At 38.3% G+C, this 20017-nt stretch overlaps 1 protein-coding gene across 3 annotated transcripts; it reads right to left on the reverse strand.

Moving 5' to 3' along the window:
• Positions 1-16702: 16702 nt before the first annotated feature.
• LOC149191315 (uncharacterized) lies at positions 16703-18153 on the reverse strand. 3 transcript variants are annotated; one of them, XM_089406218.1, is made up of 4 exons: positions 18068-18153; positions 17478-17881; positions 17184-17391; positions 16703-16952 (listed from the first exon to the last, which is right to left on the reverse strand). In XM_089406218.1, the coding sequence occupies exons 2-4, from the start codon at positions 17763-17765 to the stop codon at positions 16912-16914; spliced, it is 537 nt and encodes a 178-aa protein (XP_089262344.1). In that variant the 5' UTR covers positions 17766-17881; positions 18068-18153; the 3' UTR covers positions 16703-16911. The 3 variants fall into 3 exon arrangements, with proteins under 3 accessions (XP_089262344.1, XP_089262345.1, XP_089262343.1); XM_089406219.1 differs by having other exon boundaries at positions 16703-17391; positions 17550-17881; XM_089406217.1 differs by having other exon boundaries at positions 16703-17391.
• Positions 18154-20017: the final 1864 nt, after the last annotated feature.

The following is a 20017-nucleotide window of genomic DNA, read 5'->3' on the forward strand; positions in this document are numbered from 1 at the left end:
CACACGATAATGTAGGCACCGCGCTTGATCCTGCATGTGCCTCTGGTCTTAGTGGCATCGACCCTCCTCCTGCCAAGTAGTTCGCGAATACTAGGAAATGGTCCTTGGCATGCCCCTAGCCTTTGAATTTTATGCATCATACCTCCTCGCGCATTTTTGGCCGAGTTGTCCTATCCTGTTTCAAACTCTGCATCTCTAGACACAAATTTTGCAGTTGCACGTGGATTTGTTGGCCTCCCAGGCCAGGATCTTGTATTTGGGTTTCGTGCAGTCTCATTGCAATCTCCAAAGCTTTGGCCTGGGTGGATAACTTCTGCTCTAACAACGTTTTTCTTAGATGCAGTGTTAGTGATGCTACAAACCATTCGCGGTGCTGCCCATCTGTTAAGGTCATGATGGCTTCGTGAATCATACTCTTCAGTCTCTGATCTAGATCCCCTGGGGTCTCACCTAGAAGCATCGCAATCTCCTTAAACCTGATAATCGATTGTGTCTCTGACTTTGGCCTGCTAAATTCCCTGTTCAGCGCAGCCTAGATATCTGTGATCCCCGTGTTTGGATGGTCATTAGAATGCTTAATGTACCATGTTAGTGCGCAATCCTGCAACGTGCTTACCAGCGTTGCCTTCTTTATATTGTCATCCATGACTCCTTGTGCTTCCCATACGGCCCTTACCACGAACCAAAATTGGTCCAGATCTTCGTTCCCTACTCCTCTGAATACCGACAATTTTATCGCACTCGCCATATTGAACTGTGGTGGTGGCAAAGGTGGTGTGGGCGGAGATGGAGGTGAATATGGTGAGACTGGTGGTGGTGTAGGTGGGGGTGGTAGGCGCGAAATTCACTACCTTATTAGAGTGACTATGCTTCTCGGAGAAACTTTCGCAAGCTCTTCCTCACTTTCCCACCGTGGCGAAATCAAGGGGCTATTTTCTATCTCTGCACTACCTTCGTTTCTATAGATCTTCCCGCTTCGCGTAGCCCCAAACATCAATTTATTCGCATAACCCGCTTTTCACACAATAACATCTTAATCCAAGTGTTTAAAGATTTAATGTACTTACCTCACGGTCCTTTGAGGAAGCGTCATTCTGCCTCGCTGTAGCTGATTGTCGTGTGTACCGCAGACTCGGTGATAAATCCTCCTATAATTCGATCGAGCCAGTGGTCCACAGCACGTGTGATTTTATCTTCCGATGCTTCTAGTTTGTGCACTAATTCTAGAGTCCACAAAATTGGTTTGTCGAGCCTACACCTTCCCTGACTGTCTACTAGCTTCGCGATCAACTCATACAACTTAGAGGGGAAGGATGCAAAGAAAATTTCATGGATTTCCGTATATAAGTAGCGTTCTAGCCACTGTTCCTTTGATACTCGCGGATTTTTATTTTCCTGTGCCACGAACTCGTGAATCTTTTTGTCCAACCACCCTTCAATTTCTTTCTTCATTGGATTCCAATGGCATGACATCAGACATCCCTTATGCAGATCCTGGTCCTGGCAATGGAACCATTTGTTGGCTTGTTGGGGCTAACCTAGGTTCGAAGGTGATTTAGCCAAAAAAATCTCGGTACTACTGGCCCTTTCGGCAACAGTCCGCGGAGCACGGATTGAGGTCTCACCTGAAGTAGTATGGGAGGGTGCTAGAACTAGGTTTCCGCACCCTAGAGATGTCTGATGGTTTCAAGTGGTCTGCGATGCGACCCTGTGCACATGTCGCTACACGCACTTATCAGTACCTCGTAACCTGTGATGTTGTCTTCACGCAACCCTACTTGGGGGTCGAATAGTGTTATTACCCAAGTCCTTACTAGTAGCTCGATATTAGTTGATTAACTTAGCCTATTTGTACGCTTTCAGTTATACTTAACAATATTCACAATTCATACAAGTGCTCCCAGTAAATAAATAGTATAATTGCAATTTAAGATCAAACATGTAATAACTCTGAATAGATGCACAGAATTTGTAACAGAACCTTTCTTTATTAATATTTTCTCTGGTTACAGACTCAACTCCACCCTGCACACTCAGCTGCAGGGGTCCGCGCACTCAGCTGCGGACTCTACTAGGCCTCTGCGCACTCAGCTGCAGAGCCTCTTCCTACTACTACAACCCAAGATACACTTAGACACTTGCTCTGTACTTCTATCTCATACTTCACTCTAACTTCCTAAATTCTAACTATCTTTTACACTTAGAGCTTTGCTCTATTTATACAATCCCATGGTCCGCGGACCATGGGTAGGTCGAAATTACATTCAAACTTAGGGCGGACAACCCTATGACTCTAACATACATTTCACACTTGCAATTCGTGGAGCTATACAATAATATCACTCAAAACTTGGGCTTTGAGCCCAAAAACATGATGTGGGGGGATTCCATGCCCAACAACTATCTACAAAGAAATCAAAATGCTATTGTATAAAAGACTAGAACATATTGGAGAAGAGGGCCTTTCAACATTACATGGTAACGGTATGTTTGCGTGCACATTAGATTTCAAGTTTCATCAAAATTTCACATATGATAAACCAGGTCAAATAATATTCTCATAAGGTACTTCAAGAACAAAGGGAATCTTATGGTTGGTGACCAATGATGTGTTTGGACTTGTGTTTGTTCCATCACTAGGTAAAATGCGTACTATGTTTCATTGGTAGATGATTTCTCAAGGAACACAAATTTATTTCCTTCAAAACAAATCCAATGTCTTTGGTAAATTTAAAAAATTTAAGGTTCTTATGGAGAACTAAACAAAGAATAATGCCAAGGTTGTTGGAAATAATACTGAGAGGGGGGGCAAATCAGTATTATCAAATTATTTTTCAATATGCCTTCCAGATTTATACTTTAATTTATTCTTCAGATATTGATCATTAATTTGTATGTCAGTGCCATATAATAATGAACAAGAACAAGAAAAATAGATAAGCACACCAAAGAACACCAGATATAAGGTGGAAACCCAATGTGGGTGAAAACCACCTGCTGCAATATGTCTCTATCTTCTTTCAATTAGAAACTTCTTTTACAAGGATTTTGTACTGGTGCAGTCCTTTACCAGTACGCAGGCTACAACCTGCAGAGAGCTACAACTCTCTCTCGTTTTCCAGTCTCTCCTGAAAGGGAGCTACAATCCCCTTTGCTCTTTTACTTCTTTAAGGACCACGTTTCATTAATTTTCAGACTGGATCCAAGAAGATCAAATATTCATTAAGTACATGCAAATCACCCAATCTTCTTATACAATCAACCAATGAATCACCCAACTTCTCAGAATGTTGTAAACAGAAAAGTAATACCAGAAATCTAAACCCAGAACACTGCAGCAATAGATAAAAGACAGCTAACAAATGTTTCAAGACAGGTCCGCAACTTCACCGAAATAAACCTGCGGATATCCGCAGTCTTTATGTGCCTGAACTGTGCATCTCAACTCAGATCCGCACTACACTATCTGTCTCACCGCGTACCTCCGCATTGTTCCTTCTGTACCTCTGTGTATCTCCGCACCATGCTTTCTTCTGTGCTGCATACCTCGCACTATGTCTTCTCCTGCACTGCGTACCCCCGCACTTACGCCGTGGATTTCCTGCGAACCTTTGATTAGGGCCAAATTAACAGTCCTCCAATGTGGCACAGACAGTCGGATCCACAGATCTAATCATGCGCCCGAGAGATCACGACTTCTCAATAGATTCGCCTTAAGTTTTCTTCTTGATTTAGATCTAGCTTTCAATCACCCAAAAATTTCAGATCTTAAGATATTCAAAGTTCACAAGTATCAAGCCAAGTGATCTCCTTCCCCTTTTTTATAGTCAATCCCTTATTTACACCATGGGACAAAACCAACAAAAACCAATACAAGGGATCCAAACTGGGGTTCAATAATTTAGATCCTATACCACGGGCCAAAACCATAGGATCGTAAAAGACGGGCTAAATACCAAGGGCCAAACATAGGATACCCCACGAGAGCGCGCTTCTCTGCATTGGAGTGAGTGAACTGGGGGACCGCACCTTATGAACGGTTAACCTACGGGTATGTCCGCACTCCCTGGACGGCAAACCTGCAGGTCCGCACCTTTTGAACGATGCACCTGTGAACCTCTTATTTTCCATCATTTTAAGAGCCTGAATAGAGTTTTTCCACTTGAGTGAGTTGCCATCAAGTACAACACCTGTACCATAGAGCCAAACCAGAATCATAATGCCAACAATCTCCCCCTTTGGACTTGATGGCAACCTCAAGATCCTCATCGTCATTCTCCCCCTTTGACATCAAGGGCAAAGGGTTATGCTCCCCCTGAGGCCATGCTTAAATCTTTGATCATGCTCCCCCTAATAGTAAGCCAGATCTACAAACCATAATCCACCGTACACCATAAGAGAAAGAGATAGAGACATATTGCAGCAATATTTAGATCAGCATCCATGATCTCCTTCTGTACTTCCTCCAAGATCTTCTACCATAATGCCAACAATGCATTATATGCTCCCCCTGAACCTGTGCCATTCGATCTTCAACCAATCTGCAACCCAACATGCGTACAACCAACAATCTCTGAAACAGATGAGATTCAACAACAGGATGATGCATCAACAACCCCCAGCTTTTGCCTGAGGTATTCAAAGGTCTCCCTAGGCAATGGTTTGGTGAGTATATCAGCAACTTGTTCCTTAGAAGGAACATACTCCAACTTGACCTTTTGTTCAAGCACTTTTTCCCTGAGAAAGTGATACTTGATTGATATGTGCTTGGTCTTTGAATGCATGACCAGGTTCTTTGAAATGCTGATTGCACTTGTATTATCACATAAGATGGAGAAAGGTGGAGTACAAGTGATCTGAAAATCCTGCAAGGTCTACATCATCCAAAGGAGTTTAGTGCAGCAAGATGCAGCAGCCACATATTCCGCTTCAGCTGTAGATAAAGCAATCGAACTCTATTTCTTGCTGAACCAAGATACTAATCTGGATCCCATAAAGAATGCACCACCACTTGTGCTCTTCCTGTCATCCACACTTCCGGCCCAATCTGCATCTGTGTAAGCATGAAGTGTGAGATCTGTGTCTCTAGGATACCATAAGCCATAGTTTTGAGTTCCTTGAAGGTACTTGAAGATTCTCTTGACTGCCTGAAGATGAGTTTCCTTTGGATTTTCTTGAAATCTTCCAACTATTCCCATTGCATGCATGATGTCTGGTCGGGTACCTGTCAAATAAAGTAAACTTCCAATCATAGATCTGTAGGTTGGTTAATGCACTGCTGTTGATTCATCATTTGCACTAAGGCTGCATTCTATAACCATGGGGGTACATACTGGTTTTGCATCTTCCATGCCATATTTCTTCAAAATCTACTTGAGATACTTGGTTTGAGACAAGAAGATCCCGCCTTCATTTTGTTGGATTTGCAGTCCAAGAAAATATGTCAGTTCTCCAAGCAAAGACATTTCGAATTCTTTCTGCATCACCAAGGCAAAGCTTTGACTCATAGCTTCTTCATTGCTGCCAAAGATAATATCATCTACATACACAACAAGTATTAGCAATTTGTCATTTTCAATTTTTATATAAAGATTGCTATCTGCTGATCCCTTTGAGAAACCTTGTTGATGAAGATATTTGTCCAAACGGTAGTACCAAGCCCTTGGAGCCTGTTTAAGACCATAGAGAGCCTTTTTTAGTCTGCATACAAGATTTGGATCATTCCCAAGGATGAAACCATTAGGTTGCTCAATGTACACTTCTTCTTCTAAGTCTCCATTCAGAAAAGTTGATTTTACGTCCATTTGAAATACTTTGAACTTCTGAAAGCTTGAGAGAGCAAGGAACATTCGGATGGCCTCAAGTCTAGCAACGGGAGCAAATGTTTCTTCAAAACCTATTCCTTCTTGTTGAGCATACCCTTTACACACAAGTTTGGCCTTATTTCTAATTACTTCCCCATTTTCATTCAACTTATTTTTGAAGATCCATTTTGTCCCTATAACATTCTTATCTTTTGGTCTAGGAACCAACTCCCAAGTGTTGTTCTTTTCGATCTGCTCAAGTTCTTCATCCATTGCCTTGACCCAGAATTCATCTTTGCATGCCTCACTTACATTTTGTGGTTCAGTGGAGGAGAGCAATGCCAAATAGCTTGAGGCTTCTGCAATTGTTCTTCTTGTTTGTACACCTGCTTCTTTCTGCCCCAAAATCTGAGATTCTGGATGATTCTTCTGAACGTACCTGGATGGAGTCTTCTCTTCTATCCTTATTTGTTCCTCTAGTGCCTCTTGAGGTTCTTCTTCATCATCTGTCTGATTTGGAGAGTAGTCTACATTCTCTTCGATATTTTCATGATTTACTTGCATAGGGATGTATCCTTTTTCATCAACCACTACATCAATGCTGTCAACAATTCTTCCAAGCCTTTTATCATAACACTTATATGCTTTTCCGTGGGGAGAATAACCAAGGAGAATGCCTTCATCTTCTCTAGGTTCAAGTTTGCCAAGCTGTCCATCAGTATTCTTAATATAGCATTTGCTCCCAAAAATTTTGAAATGCTTTACCGAAGGAGTCTAACCATACCAGAGCTCATGAGGAGTTTGAGTGTTGTTCACTCGGACATTTGTTTTGATAAGAATAACAACCACAGCAAAAGCAGCTTCACCCCAGAAGGTTGCGGGAGTCCCAAACTCATCAAGCATAGCACGAGCCATTTGTTGGACCGTTCTGTTCATCCTTTCCACTACTCCATTTTGCTGAGGAGTCCTAGCTGTAGATAATTCCCTTCTTATTCCATGTTCTTCACAGAAATCGAAAATTCATTTGAGGTAAACTCCCCACCTCTGTCGGACCTGAGGCACTTAATTTTGTGATCTGATTCGTTTTCAGCCAAGGCTTTGAAAGATTTGAATTTTTCGAATGCTTCGTCCTTGTGTTTCATAAGTCCCAACCAAACCATCCTGGAGAAGTCGTCAATGAATAATATAAAGTATTCTTCTCCTCGAGGTGATCTTGTCCTAAATGGACCACATACATCAGTATGGACTAGTTCAAGAGGCCTGCTGGTTGATCCTTCCTTCTTAGGGAAGTTAGTTCTGGTTTGCTTACCAAACTGACATGATTTGCATATGGTGTTGTCTGGAATTTTGATATCTGGAAGGCCACGAACTGCCTGGTATTTGCATGCTTTCCTTATTTGTGAAAAACTTGGATGCCCCAACCTCTGGTGCCATAACCAATGTTCATCATCTTTGCTCAAATAGCATTGTTGTCCTTCTTCAAATATGTATAGATTATTTGGAGTTCTTCTGCCTTTGATCACTGTTTTTCCTGTATCAAGATCACGAACACTACATCCATTTGATCGAAATATTACCTCTGTTCCTTGATCGCACATCTGACTGACACTTAGTAGATTATGCTTCAAGCCATCAACTTACAAAACATTTCCAGCTTTGACCTTTTCTTTCAACTGAGCAGTGCCTTTTCCTTTTATGGCTGCAGGGGTATCATTTCCAAAAGAAACTTTCTTTCCCTTTTCTAAAGCAGTATATGATTCAAGTTTTTCTTTATCACCTGTCATATGCTTCGAACATCCGCTGTCAATGTACCATAGATTTTCTTGCCCTTCTGCATAAAATGCTATTCCACATCTTTCTATTTGTGGTTCCTTTATTCTCCATGTTCTGGTGCTTGAGGTGTGTTCCTTTGTCTGCCGAAACCTGCTCCTGCATTCAGAATCTTCATGACCGAAATTATTACAAATAGAACATTCAATTTCATTTTTAAGGGCAGAAAAGTTGTTATAGGTCCTCTTCGTAATCCCAGTCATACTTCTTTGTTTTTGAGCTTCTCTAGTCATGATTGTCTTATAAGCAACACATTGAGCTGCTTTGTGACCGAAGTTATGGCAAGAGAAACATTGGCCATTGAAGAAGCTTCTGCGATTATCAAATCTACCAGCCGAATGATTGTAATTTCTATTGTCATCCATTCTTGAAGCAAATTGAGAAGTTTTTACCTGTGGCTGGTTGTAGCTTTTGTTCACCCTTAAGATGGATTGCCCCTGGTTTACTTGGTAGTCTTTGTTTGTAATTCATCCCTACCTTACCTGGTGATCTCCATTGGGCTTTTGCTCATTCCTCCTTGCTGCATCAAGATAACTCTTTGAGGTGGATGCTTGAGATGTTTCTCCATTATAACCCAGACCTGTCTTGATTAGTGGAGAACGTTGTACATTGATAATCTCATCCAGAGTTTCAGACCCTTTAACAAATTTAAGATTAAGAGCCTTTGTTTTCTCAATTTCTTTTCTAAGGCCAACAATTTCACATTCTAACTTCTCAAGAGATTTTTCTTTTTCATCAAGTTGGAATTGCAGAGTATCAATGATCATATCTTTTTCTTATAAACATATTTTGAGTCGAGAAATATCTTCATAAAAACCATCTACATCTATAGCGTCCATGTAATCATCATCTTCAAAGGCCATTAAAAGTTTATAATCATTACCTCGTTCATCTTCGTCACTATTTGATAGGCCATCACTGTCTTCATGAGTGTAGTAACTTTTCTTAGTTGCATTCTGTTTCTTGTTCCATCTAATAGGTTCCTTCCCTTTGTCAATCTTATCCTTGTGAGGACATTTGGCAGCATAGTGACCGACTCTTCCACAAGCAAAGCATTTGAAAGGTAACTTACCTCGGAAACGAACAGTACCCCATTGAAGATTTCTGACAAAATTTGATTCTTCTTCTTCTTCTGACACGTGTCCTGACTCATAGTGCTCTCCTTTTCCTGAAGCCTTGAAGGCAGCTTCTCTCCTGTTTGATGGACCTCCTTTCCTCATTTCATAAGCAGTTAGAATTCCGTGCAGCTGTGACATTTTAAGGCTTTGTAGATTCTCCTTTTCTTCTATTGCGGAAACTTTAGATTCAAACCTAGGGGACAAAGATCTTAGGACTTTTTCAACCACAACAGCCTCTTTTATTTCTTCACCCAAATTTTTCATACAACTAACAATCTCATCTACACGAAGAAAATAGTTAGCCACACTTTCATCATTATACATCCTGAGATTTTCATACTGAATTCTGAGGTTTTGAAGTTTTGCTCGTTTTACCTGATCATCTCCTTCATAACTTAGAACAATCTTGTCCCATATCTCCTTTTTCGGATTTAAACTGCATTACCCTAACAAATTCTGATTAAGATAGGCATCCGAATAGAGTATTAACCACCTTTGCATTTGTTTCATATTTCTTCTTCTCAGCTGGATCTGTAGGAGTTTCTGATGGAAAAGTATACCCTGTATCTATGATATCCTAGACTTATGTACCAAGAGATTGAAGATAGGCAGTAACTCTTACCTTCCAATAAACGAAGTTTGTCCCATCAAAAATCGGTGGCCTGATTGATGCTTCCCTCTCGTAGTTGCTCATGATGATAGATCTTCCTTCAAGCGATCAAGCTTCTTCAGAAGGACCTGCTCTGATACCAATTGTTGGAAATAATAATAAGAGGGGGGGTGAATCAATATTATCAAATTATTTTTCAATATGCCTTCCAGATTTATACTTTAATTTATTCTTCAGATATTGATCATTAATTTGTATGTCAGTGCCATATAATAATGAACAAGAACAAGAAAAATAGATAAGCACACCAAAGAACACCAGATATAAGGTGGAAACCCAATGTGGGTGAAAACCACCTACTGCAATATGTCTCTATCTTCTTTCAATTAGAAACTTCTTTTACAAGGATTTTGTACTGGTGCAGTCCTTTACCAGTACGCAGGCTGCAACCTGCAGAGAGCTACAACTCTCTCTCATTTTCCAGTCTCTCCTGGAAGGGAGCTACAACCCCCTTTGCTCTTTTACTTCTTTAAGGACCACGTTTCATTAATTTTCAGACTGGATCCAAGAAGATCAAATATTCATCAAGTACATGCAAATCACCCAATCTTCTTATACAATCAACCAATGAATCACCCAACTTCTCAGAATGTTGTAAACAGAAAAGTAATACCAGAAATCTAAACCCAGAACACTGCAGCAATAGATAAAAGACAGCCAACAAATGTTTCAAGACAGGTCCGCAACTTCACCGAAATAAACCTGCGGATATCCGCAGTCTTTATGTGCCTGAACTGCGCAGATCCGCACCGTATCCTTCTGCTTTTCTGCATACCACCACACTTACTTCTTCTGCTGAAATGTGTTTCTCAACTCAGATCCGCACTGCACTGTCTGTTTGACCGCGTACCTCTGCACTGTTCCTTCTGTACCTCTGTGTATCTCCGCACCATGCTTTCTTCTGTGCTGCGTACCTCGCACTGTGTCTTCTCCTGCGCTGCGTACCCTCGCACTTACGTCGTGGATCGCCTACAAACCTCTGATTAGGGCCAAATTAACAGTCCTCCAATGTGGCACAGACAGTCAGATCCACAGATCTAATCATGCGCTCGAGAGATCACGACTTATCAATAGATTCGCCTTAAGTTTTCTTCTTGATTTAGATCTAGCTTTCAATCACCAAAAAATTTCAGATCTTAAGATATTCAAAGTTCACAAGTGTCAAGCCAAGTGATCTCCTTCCCCTTTTTAATAGTCAATCCCTTATTTACACCATGGGACAAAACCAACAAAAATCAATACAAGGGATCCAAACTGGGGTTCAATAATTTAGATCCTATACCACAGGCCAAAACCATAGGATCGTAAAAGACAGGCTAAATACCAAGGGCCAAACATAGGATAGCCCATGAGAGCGCGCTTCTCTGCATTGGAGTGAGTGAACTGGGTGACCGCACCTTATGAACAGTTAACCTGCAGGTATCCATACTCCCTGGACGGCAAACCTGCGGGTCCGCACCTTTTGAAAGATGCACCTGTGAACCTCTTATTTTCCATCATTTTAAGAGCCTGAATAGAGTTTTTCCACTTGAGTGAGTTGCCATCAAGTACAACACCTGTACCATAGAGCCAAACCAGAATCATAATGCCAACAAAGGTGTTGAGGATAAATAATGATGGAGAGTTTTATGAGAATTAATTTGAGGAATTTTGAAGGAATATAATCACAAGGTAGAAAATTGCTTGATACACATCTCAATGGAATGGGATTAGGGTGAATAAGGCAATGATGGAAAAGAAAAGGAGCATGCTCAATGGCATTAAGTTACAATAGACATTTTGGGTAGATATAGTGGATACTACATGTTACCCCATAAATCAATCACTCTCATTATTGTTGTTTGGAAAAACTCCACATGAGGCATAAACCTGTAAAAAACCCTTGCTTGAACATCTCAAAGTTTTTGGTTGTGTTTCTTATGTACATGTTCTAAAGGAAAGCATGTGCAAGTTGGGTCATAAACCTATAAAATGAATCCTTATTAATTGTAAATATGGTATAAAAGGTTATAAAATTTAGAACCTAGTAACTAAGAAGACTATTCACAATCAAGATGTTGTATTTACAAAGGTTAAAGATGTTCTCAAACAGGAAGACCTATTAATGGAAAATTAATCAAAGATAATAGGATTTGAGTTAAAATATGAAGAATATGACTCAACAAAAGAACACGAATAAAAGAAGAAGGAGAAGACAAAACCCTTACTATCTACAAAGAAATGACAATGCTATGGTATAAAAGACTGGAACATATTGGAGAAGAGGGCCTTTCAACATTACATGGTAAAGGTATGTTTGATTTCACATTGATTTCGAATTTCATCAAAATTTCACATATGATAAACAAGATCAGATAATATTCTCATAAGGTCCTACAAGAGCAAAGGGAATCTTATGGTTGGTGAAAAATGATGTGTTTGGACTTGTGTTTGTCCATCACTAGGTAAATATGCATACTATGTTTTATTTGTAGATTATTTCTCAAGGAACACAAATTTATTTCCTCCAAAACAAATCCAATGTCTTTGGTAAATTTAAAAAATTTAAGGCTCTTATGGAGAACTAAACAGAGAATAATGCAAAGGTGCTAAGGATAAATAATGATGGAGAGTTTTATGGGAATGAATTTGAGGATTTTTGTAGGAATATAATAGAAAGTTAGAAAATTGCTTGATACACATCTCAATGGAATGGGATTAGGGTGAATAAGGCAATGATGGAAAAGAAAAGGAGCATGCTCAATGGCATTAAGTTACGATAGAAATTTTGGGTAGATATAGTGGATACTACATGTTACCCCATAAATCAATCACTCTCATTATTGTTGTTTGGAGAAACTCCACATGAGGCATAAACCTGTCAAAAACCCTTGCTTGAACATCTCAAAGTTTTTGGTTGTGATGCTTATGTACATGTTCCAAAGGAAAGCATGTGCAAGTTGGGTAATAAACCTATAAAATGAATCCTTATTAATTGTAAAGATGGTATAAAAGGTTATACAATTTAGAACCTAGTAACTAAGAAGACTATTCACAATCAAGATGTTGTATTTACAAAGGTTAATGATGATCTCATACAGGAAGACCTATTAAGGGAAAAATAATCAAAGATAATAGGATTTGAGTTAAAAGATGAAGAATACGACTCAACAAAAGAACATGAATAATAATAATAAGAAGAACCTTGTGCTCAAATATTGAGAAGATTGCTTCGGAAAAGAAAACTAGAAATGTATACTCCATCAAATTTTTGTATAATTTTGCTTTATCTATTACTAATGATGATCCCAGAATTGTTAGGGATGCAAAGGATTATAACGATATTAAACTCCAGAAGGATGTCATAGTTGAGGAAATGGTCCTTTTTTCTGGCAATTGGACGGTTATTGCAAAACTTTGAGAATCTCAATAAGGCATAAGCTCTAATACCATGTACAAAATTTGCAAACTTGCATTATTGTCATCCTTATGATCTTAAGTAAATTGATAATTTGTTGAATTTAATGTAATTCCAAAATTTCAAATCATAGCATCAATCACACAATCACTAAAAATATAAATAACATAAGCATAAAATAATTACACGCACCCGCATGCGCACACACATACACAAATTCTCCTTCAAAACCAACTTTTCATTCCTTATTCGAAGTTGACAAGGAAACAAAAAACCTTCATAAAATGTTAAAATAACAATTGCATAATCATAAAAATCACTTGAAAGCTTGACCTATACTGCCTATATAGAAAGCTTGACCTACACAAAAAGAAAATACAACAATTGTACAACATGTGCAATTGATGTACGGATCTACTATATAGATCCATGTTATTGTAAATATTTGCTATACAATTTCCATGCTATTGTAAATATTTGCTATACAATTGCTTTTTCAACTTGTTGAAAACGTACAAATCGATCATCTTCAAATGTTTCAACGTGAAATACATCTTTTTCTTATCTTATTTATACATTTCTAAAATCCTAAGCTAAAAAATATTAATTAAATTTTGAAAGATATAATTAAAATTGAAAATAATTAAACTACTAATGCATTAAATACATTTTATTAAATTTAAATAAAACACATTAAATATTTAGCTTTACTATAAATCAATTAGAATAAAATTAGTAACCACTTTTTCAAAACATGGATGAGGAACATGAATTATAGCGGAACACATGGTAAAATGTTGACCACCACACTATGAAGTGGGTTGAAGTAAACCACTGGCCATTTATATGAGTTATACCTCAATCTTGTTATGCATACCACCCACATGCAGGGGACGAGTGAAAGAAAAAGACACATTCGCTTCGATAGAATTAAGGCCGACCTTTTCTCAAGAGATTTAGGCTCCTCGACTTCTAAGAGCAACATTGATCAAATTTATTACCATTTTACTACTACCCTTTCCACTACCATTAGCAAGTTCTCTAATGAGACTTCGTATAAGCAGAATAATAGAATTTCCAATCCTTGGTATGACAAAGACTATAAAATTTCCAAGAAAGCGATCAGAGATGCTCCTAATGAAATCATTAAGCTCCGGAATATAAGTATATACAAAGCTCTCATCAAGAGGAAGAAGAGGTCATATATTAATAAGAGACAAGAACATCTTCTCCACCTTTTTAAAATCACGCCCATAAAGTTTTGGTGGAATGTGCTTGTTTGTAAAACTAAAGATAATCATTTTGTCCCCTTAGAAATTTGGGACAACTATCTTAAGAAGTTGTATGACTCTCTAGACACCATGGGAAACATCTTAAGCATTCCTATTAAGGAGGATGTATTTTCTCTGGAAGAAGTTGAGTCTAGGATTAATAAGCTCGCTAATGGGGGAAAGCTAAAGAAATTGAAGGATACGAAGCTGAGATCTTTAAAATGGGAAGATCTATTCTCATTCCTCATCTCCAAAGTCTTCTAAATTTGGTTGTACAACATGACTTCCCTCAACTTTGGATGCAAAGCCTTATTGTGCCTATCTTTAAAAATGGGGAAAAAAGTGTTCCCTCTAACTACAAGACCATTATGATTAGCCACATCCTAGCCAAGCTATATGGGCTCATTTTGGAAAAGAAGCTTAGCCTTTGGATTGAAAACCATGGTAAAAGAAGTAAAGGGCAAGCTGGTTTCAGGAGACATCACTCGACTATCGACCATCTTGTCACTCTCAGGATCATTACAGAGGAATGTCGCAATAGTAAAGTCGATCTCTTCTGTTGTTTTATGGAATTTAGAAAATATTTCGACACTGTTCCTCGAGATAAGCTCTGGGAGAGACTTGAAGAGATCATGGTTCCTCCTGAACTGAGGATTGTTGTGATTTTCCTCTACGAGACTGTCATTTCCAAGCTTAAGACAAACGAAGGCTGGTATAAAGACATTAAATGCAATATCAAAATCAAGCAAGGGTGTCCCCTATCCCCTACCCTTTTTGGCATATACATTGATAAGCTAGAGGAGTGTTTGGAAACTGCAGGTTGCAAGGGCATCGAGCTTGCTGGTATAATCATTACTCTTCTCCTTTATGCTGATGATATCGTTCTTCTTGCAAAAAGTCATGATGACCTAGACAAGCAGCTTAAGACTCTTCATGTCTACTGCTCCAAGATGGGTATGATAGTTAATACCGACAAGACTAAAGTCATGATCATTAAATCCAAAAAGATCACCCATGGTAGTTTCATTTATGATAACCATTGCTTAGAGCAGGTTTCTTCTTATAAATATTTGGGTATTGACTTTCCTCATCAACTCAACTGGAATTATAGCATCGAGAAAAGGATTATTGGAGGCTAGAAAGCTTATTATGAGCTTGAAAACAATTGTAAGTTGGTCGATCTTTGCATTTGGAGTAAAAAGAGGTTCCTCTTTGAGACTCTCGTCACCCCTGTTGTCTTATACGGATGTGAAGTTTGGGGTTGCAGTATATCCAGAGAGTCATGGAGAAATATTGAGATGATTCAAAAACAATTCATAACCTACAACCTAAAGATCAAGGGAAATACTCCCTATCCTATCCTCTTGATCGAAGTTCCCCTGTCCCCCATTGAAAGTACGACTATGTTTAGATATCTGATGTATAAGAAGAAGCTTTACAACATGGAATCCAAGAGGCTCCCAAAAATTGCTTCTAACTTTAGTCAAAACCCCCACCTTCGCCTCAAGCATGGGTGGCATAAGGATGCACAGCCTTGGCTCAACCATTGGGGATTAAGGAGGAGATCATCACGGGAAGCAAGGGTAGTGTCAAAGATACTATTACCTTCAATTTTAAGGACAAGTTGTGGGGTGATAAGGAGCTAGAGGGTAAGAGGAAGCTAAGATACTATAAGGAGGTGATCAACCCCACCCTTGATAACCAGAATTATCTCTCTACGTTGACCAACACTACGAAAAAATGAGCATCGCTAGGATTAGAACTAATTCTCATGAGCTTCGACATTAAACCAGGCAGTGGTCTACTCCCAAGACTCCTTGGAACTATAAAATCTGTCAGATTTGCGATACTAAGAAGGTGGAAGATGACAAACAATTCCTTTTAGACTATCCGGCTCTTACTCACATCCACTCTCAATTCCCTAACATCTGCCACACTTCCAATCTTCTTGACTTGTTAAGCTAGCCCAACTATAGCAATCTTGGAGCACTTATTTGCCTTCTCTTTAATCATAAAAACAAAATATTGAATAATCACAATTAATTTCTTTTTCTTTTTTTGAAATTCGATAGACCACATTAATTTTAATGCATGTTAATCATCATCATCATTATTTTCCTTTTTAGCCCTACTCATAATATATAATCTTTACCTTTAATTTTGTCACTTATCTCCTAACAAATATCACTATTATTTTTTTAATACTAACTTTCGATATGTATCAATTTTCTTCTAACAACACTTTATTGTTTTCCATTTTTATACCTATTATATATAATTTTGATTTGTTTTTTAAATGCTATTCATAATATATAATCTTGAGCTTTCATCCCGTGTCACTTGTTGTGCTTTTGACATAAATGCTTTGATAATGACACCTCGACCTTTGATCCTTTGTCAGTGGCTATGCTTTAATCTTGACTTTGATCCTTTGTCACTTGCTATGCTTTTGATGTAAATACTTTGATTATGACACGAAAGGTTTTCTATTAAATCAACATGTCATAGGACTAAACAATATGATCTCACGAGTTTCTGTGAATGAATGATTCATAAACACATATTAATTAAATATAATGAAATAGGTAGTATTATAGTACTTAAATATCTACCATCTTCCAAAATTTGGTAAAATCCAAAATTAAATAATGTTCCAACTCAAACTATTTTCAAAATCGAACTGCTGTTTGTACCTTATCACAGAGAACCCCATCGCCATGGCTCCTCACCCAAAGAACCCCAGCATTCCACAGGTCTGAATTGTTTGACATTGGAATGAAAATATACCCAAACCAGCGCACTCTCTAGCTCTGGGTACTTCTTAAACAGAGCCCGATCGCCATGTATCAACGCCTCCAGCACCTGTGAATTCATGAATTTGTTCATTAACCCCAACAAAATGCAACAGTGGTTGTGGATCTAGCGTGTTGGTTATCTGCTGGCTTCGGTCTTTGAACAATTGGCTTCGGCCATATGTTGTTAAAATCTACTGGCTTCGGCCATATATTGTAAATATCTGCTGGCCTCGGCCATATGTTGATTTTCTCTCTGAAAAAATAAAGAATTCAAAAGCTTTAAAATTCTGAGCCATACCAATCCTATTTTCAAAAGATTCAGCGAAACAGAACATATCTTTATTGATTGTTTGAGAAATAGCCAGAGTTATCTTGGCCGTGATGTTGCTGTGTGTGATCGTATAAATCCTCAGAAAATGCCCCGGATGATTCGCTTCGTGTGTTCCAAGAAACAGAACCCTGAGCTTCGATGCCTGGAAGATTGCAGGCCCAAACAATCTCGCCTCCTTCAAAAAAAAATGCCAAGATTTAGTCCTCATAGTCAATGAATTAACATGGGAAAAGATGTGACGCAGTGAAACGCTATGATTACCACACGAGTACTAGATCGGGGGAAGCTGCTATTAATTTGATGTCTGTTATTGAACTGTAATTGATGCGCAACCTGAGCATTCCAGGGGCTCCCGCTGCGGAGAAAACTAGAGGAAAGCTTTGCCTTCGACTTCCTTTTGAAATGGGATTGTGGATTCTGTGGTGCAGACGAAATCCGTACACCAGATTGGAGAAAAGAGTAGCACTGCTGTGTTTTTCCTGCAAAGGTTCTTGCTACCGCCTTGCCGAGGGTTTCTGATTTAATTCCAAAAGTTGTTGCAGCAGCCATGGCTGCAGCTTTTATCTCTTCAGCTCCTCAGGCCATAGCTTTTAAGGGAGCGCTGTACCGTGGAAGCCGGTAGAATAAAGGCGGAAGATCACCTTCGTATTTGCGCCTGCTCTGACCTGTGTATCGTGTTGTAGAATGTAAGTGTATAAAGTCCAATCAAGAAAATTTTGACGATCTCAATTAAGAAGGGGCCAGCGTAACATTCTTAGAAGTGAAAACGCAGGATTGCTTGATTATTGATTGAAGGGCCAATCTACAGGGGATTATTTTACACATTTTTTTTTCAATCGAAGAAATCATACCTGGAATAGCTTTCCATCATACATAGTTCTGTCCAGGTTGGATCACAAGATTTGTGGAACCAAATTTGCCTACCAAACTATTAAATCATATATATGAGAATTTATTAATTTGTGTGTTTGTTTGCTTCTTTCTTACTCATATTTTATAAACTATTCGTATCTGTCTCATTTCTTGATGGACAAGAAATCATGTCATTTAGTAGGGGTTTTAGTTTTTCTAATTAATTTTTGTGGTTTTTTCGACTGAAAAAATCATGCTTGGAACAGCTTTCAGGGATATATAGTCTTGTCGAGGATTAGACCACAAAATCTATGAATACCAAACTTCCCTCAAAACTATTAAGTGGCATGCATTTTTTGCAACTTACCCAGCAACCAAATTCTAAAAGTGTAAACATTTCCTCAAATTTTGATCATTCTCCTTTATATTGGGCAATACATCATTTAAATGTTTTAACCACCATGCATTTTGAGCAACCAAATACCTAGAAGTGTAAACATTTTCTCACATTTTGATCCTTCTCATCACGTGATAAATCCACAATTAAGTTGGACTTATATAGTTTTTTCATATGCCATATGTCAAATCCATATTGATCATCTAAGAAATTAGGCATCATTGTCATAATAAGCAACACACCCTTCAAATGTTTTAAGCATAATATTTTTTTAAAGTTGATGTTGAAATATCTTACTTAACATGTATCAATATATTTTATTTATGTTTTACATTGAATTATTTTTTGTTTATTATTTTTTAAATGTCACATGTCAACTACATATTAAAAATTGAAAAATTACACATCTCTCTCATAGAATGAATCAAAAAAATATCTCTCAATCTCTCTCTCATATTATTTAAGGTAGATTTTTTTTTTTTTTGACCAACATTGAAATATTTTTGTTTTATTAATAAATTTTTTAAATATTATGTGTCAACTTTATGTTGAACTCTAAAGGAAGTGCACATCTCTTTCATATTGCACAATAAAAAAGCTCCTAAATGCAAGTAGACTTTTTTACTAAAACTAATTAATGTTTAATAGAAAGTTGATAAAACTTGTATGACATGGTACCATCATTGTTCTAATGTACAATGGAAAGTTGGAAAAATTTGTATGACATGGGACCATCATTGTTTGATGCAAAAGTGATGTGGAAGAGCCTTGACTTTTAAAAATAGCATGGGTGTGGTAAGGCATTTTAGTGCTCTTAATTATGTGGTGTTGGAAACTAGATCACTATTGATGGGGGGGGGGGGGGGGGGGGGGGCGGCAGGTCGGCGGTGGCAGGGGTGAATCAATATCAATATTGTGGCACATTTAAACTTTTTCTACAATTACTTAATCTTTACACCATGCACAAATTGAAACACAAAATCATAGATCAGAGCACCAAAATAAATATGCAACCATAAAAAGAAATCACACAAAGGACACAAAGATGTCTGGTGGAAAACCCTCTCCAGGGAAAAAAAACCACCCGCTACTGCTGCATTGCGCAAATTCTATTATGTCAAACAATTCTTTACATACAGTTACACATATGGCTACTATCAAACATATACTCTCTCTCAAGTGGATCTACGAACTACCATATGCTAAAGGTCATCGTGATAAACGATCCTCGCCTGGTTACTCCTTAACTATCAATGATTCTAGAAACTCTAATTTGTTGGAAGTTACCACGACCAACGAGCCTCGCCCAGTTTTTACCGAACTATCCAACCACCATTGGATTTGAGAAATCTTCTCACTTATATTGATTTCTCCTGAGTCCTCCTACTCTTCTCCTCTATGTGGTTCTCATTTCAAAATGTTTCATATTGGAACCGAGAATTGCTCAACATGAGCACTGCAACAATATAGCATCAAAGTACATAGTGAAATAACAAAGCTCCAACCTCCAATCACACTACAATCTCCACAATCTCTCCAAGGCACTACACCA

The sequence above is a fragment of the Pinus tabuliformis genome, chromosome 2_2 (assembly GCF_031772625.1).
Source record: "Pinus tabuliformis cultivar Carrire ecotype Pingquan chromosome 2_2, CPIR1, whole genome shotgun sequence".
In the NCBI taxonomy this organism is placed as follows: domain Eukaryota; kingdom Viridiplantae; phylum Streptophyta; class Pinopsida; order Pinales; family Pinaceae; genus Pinus; species Pinus tabuliformis.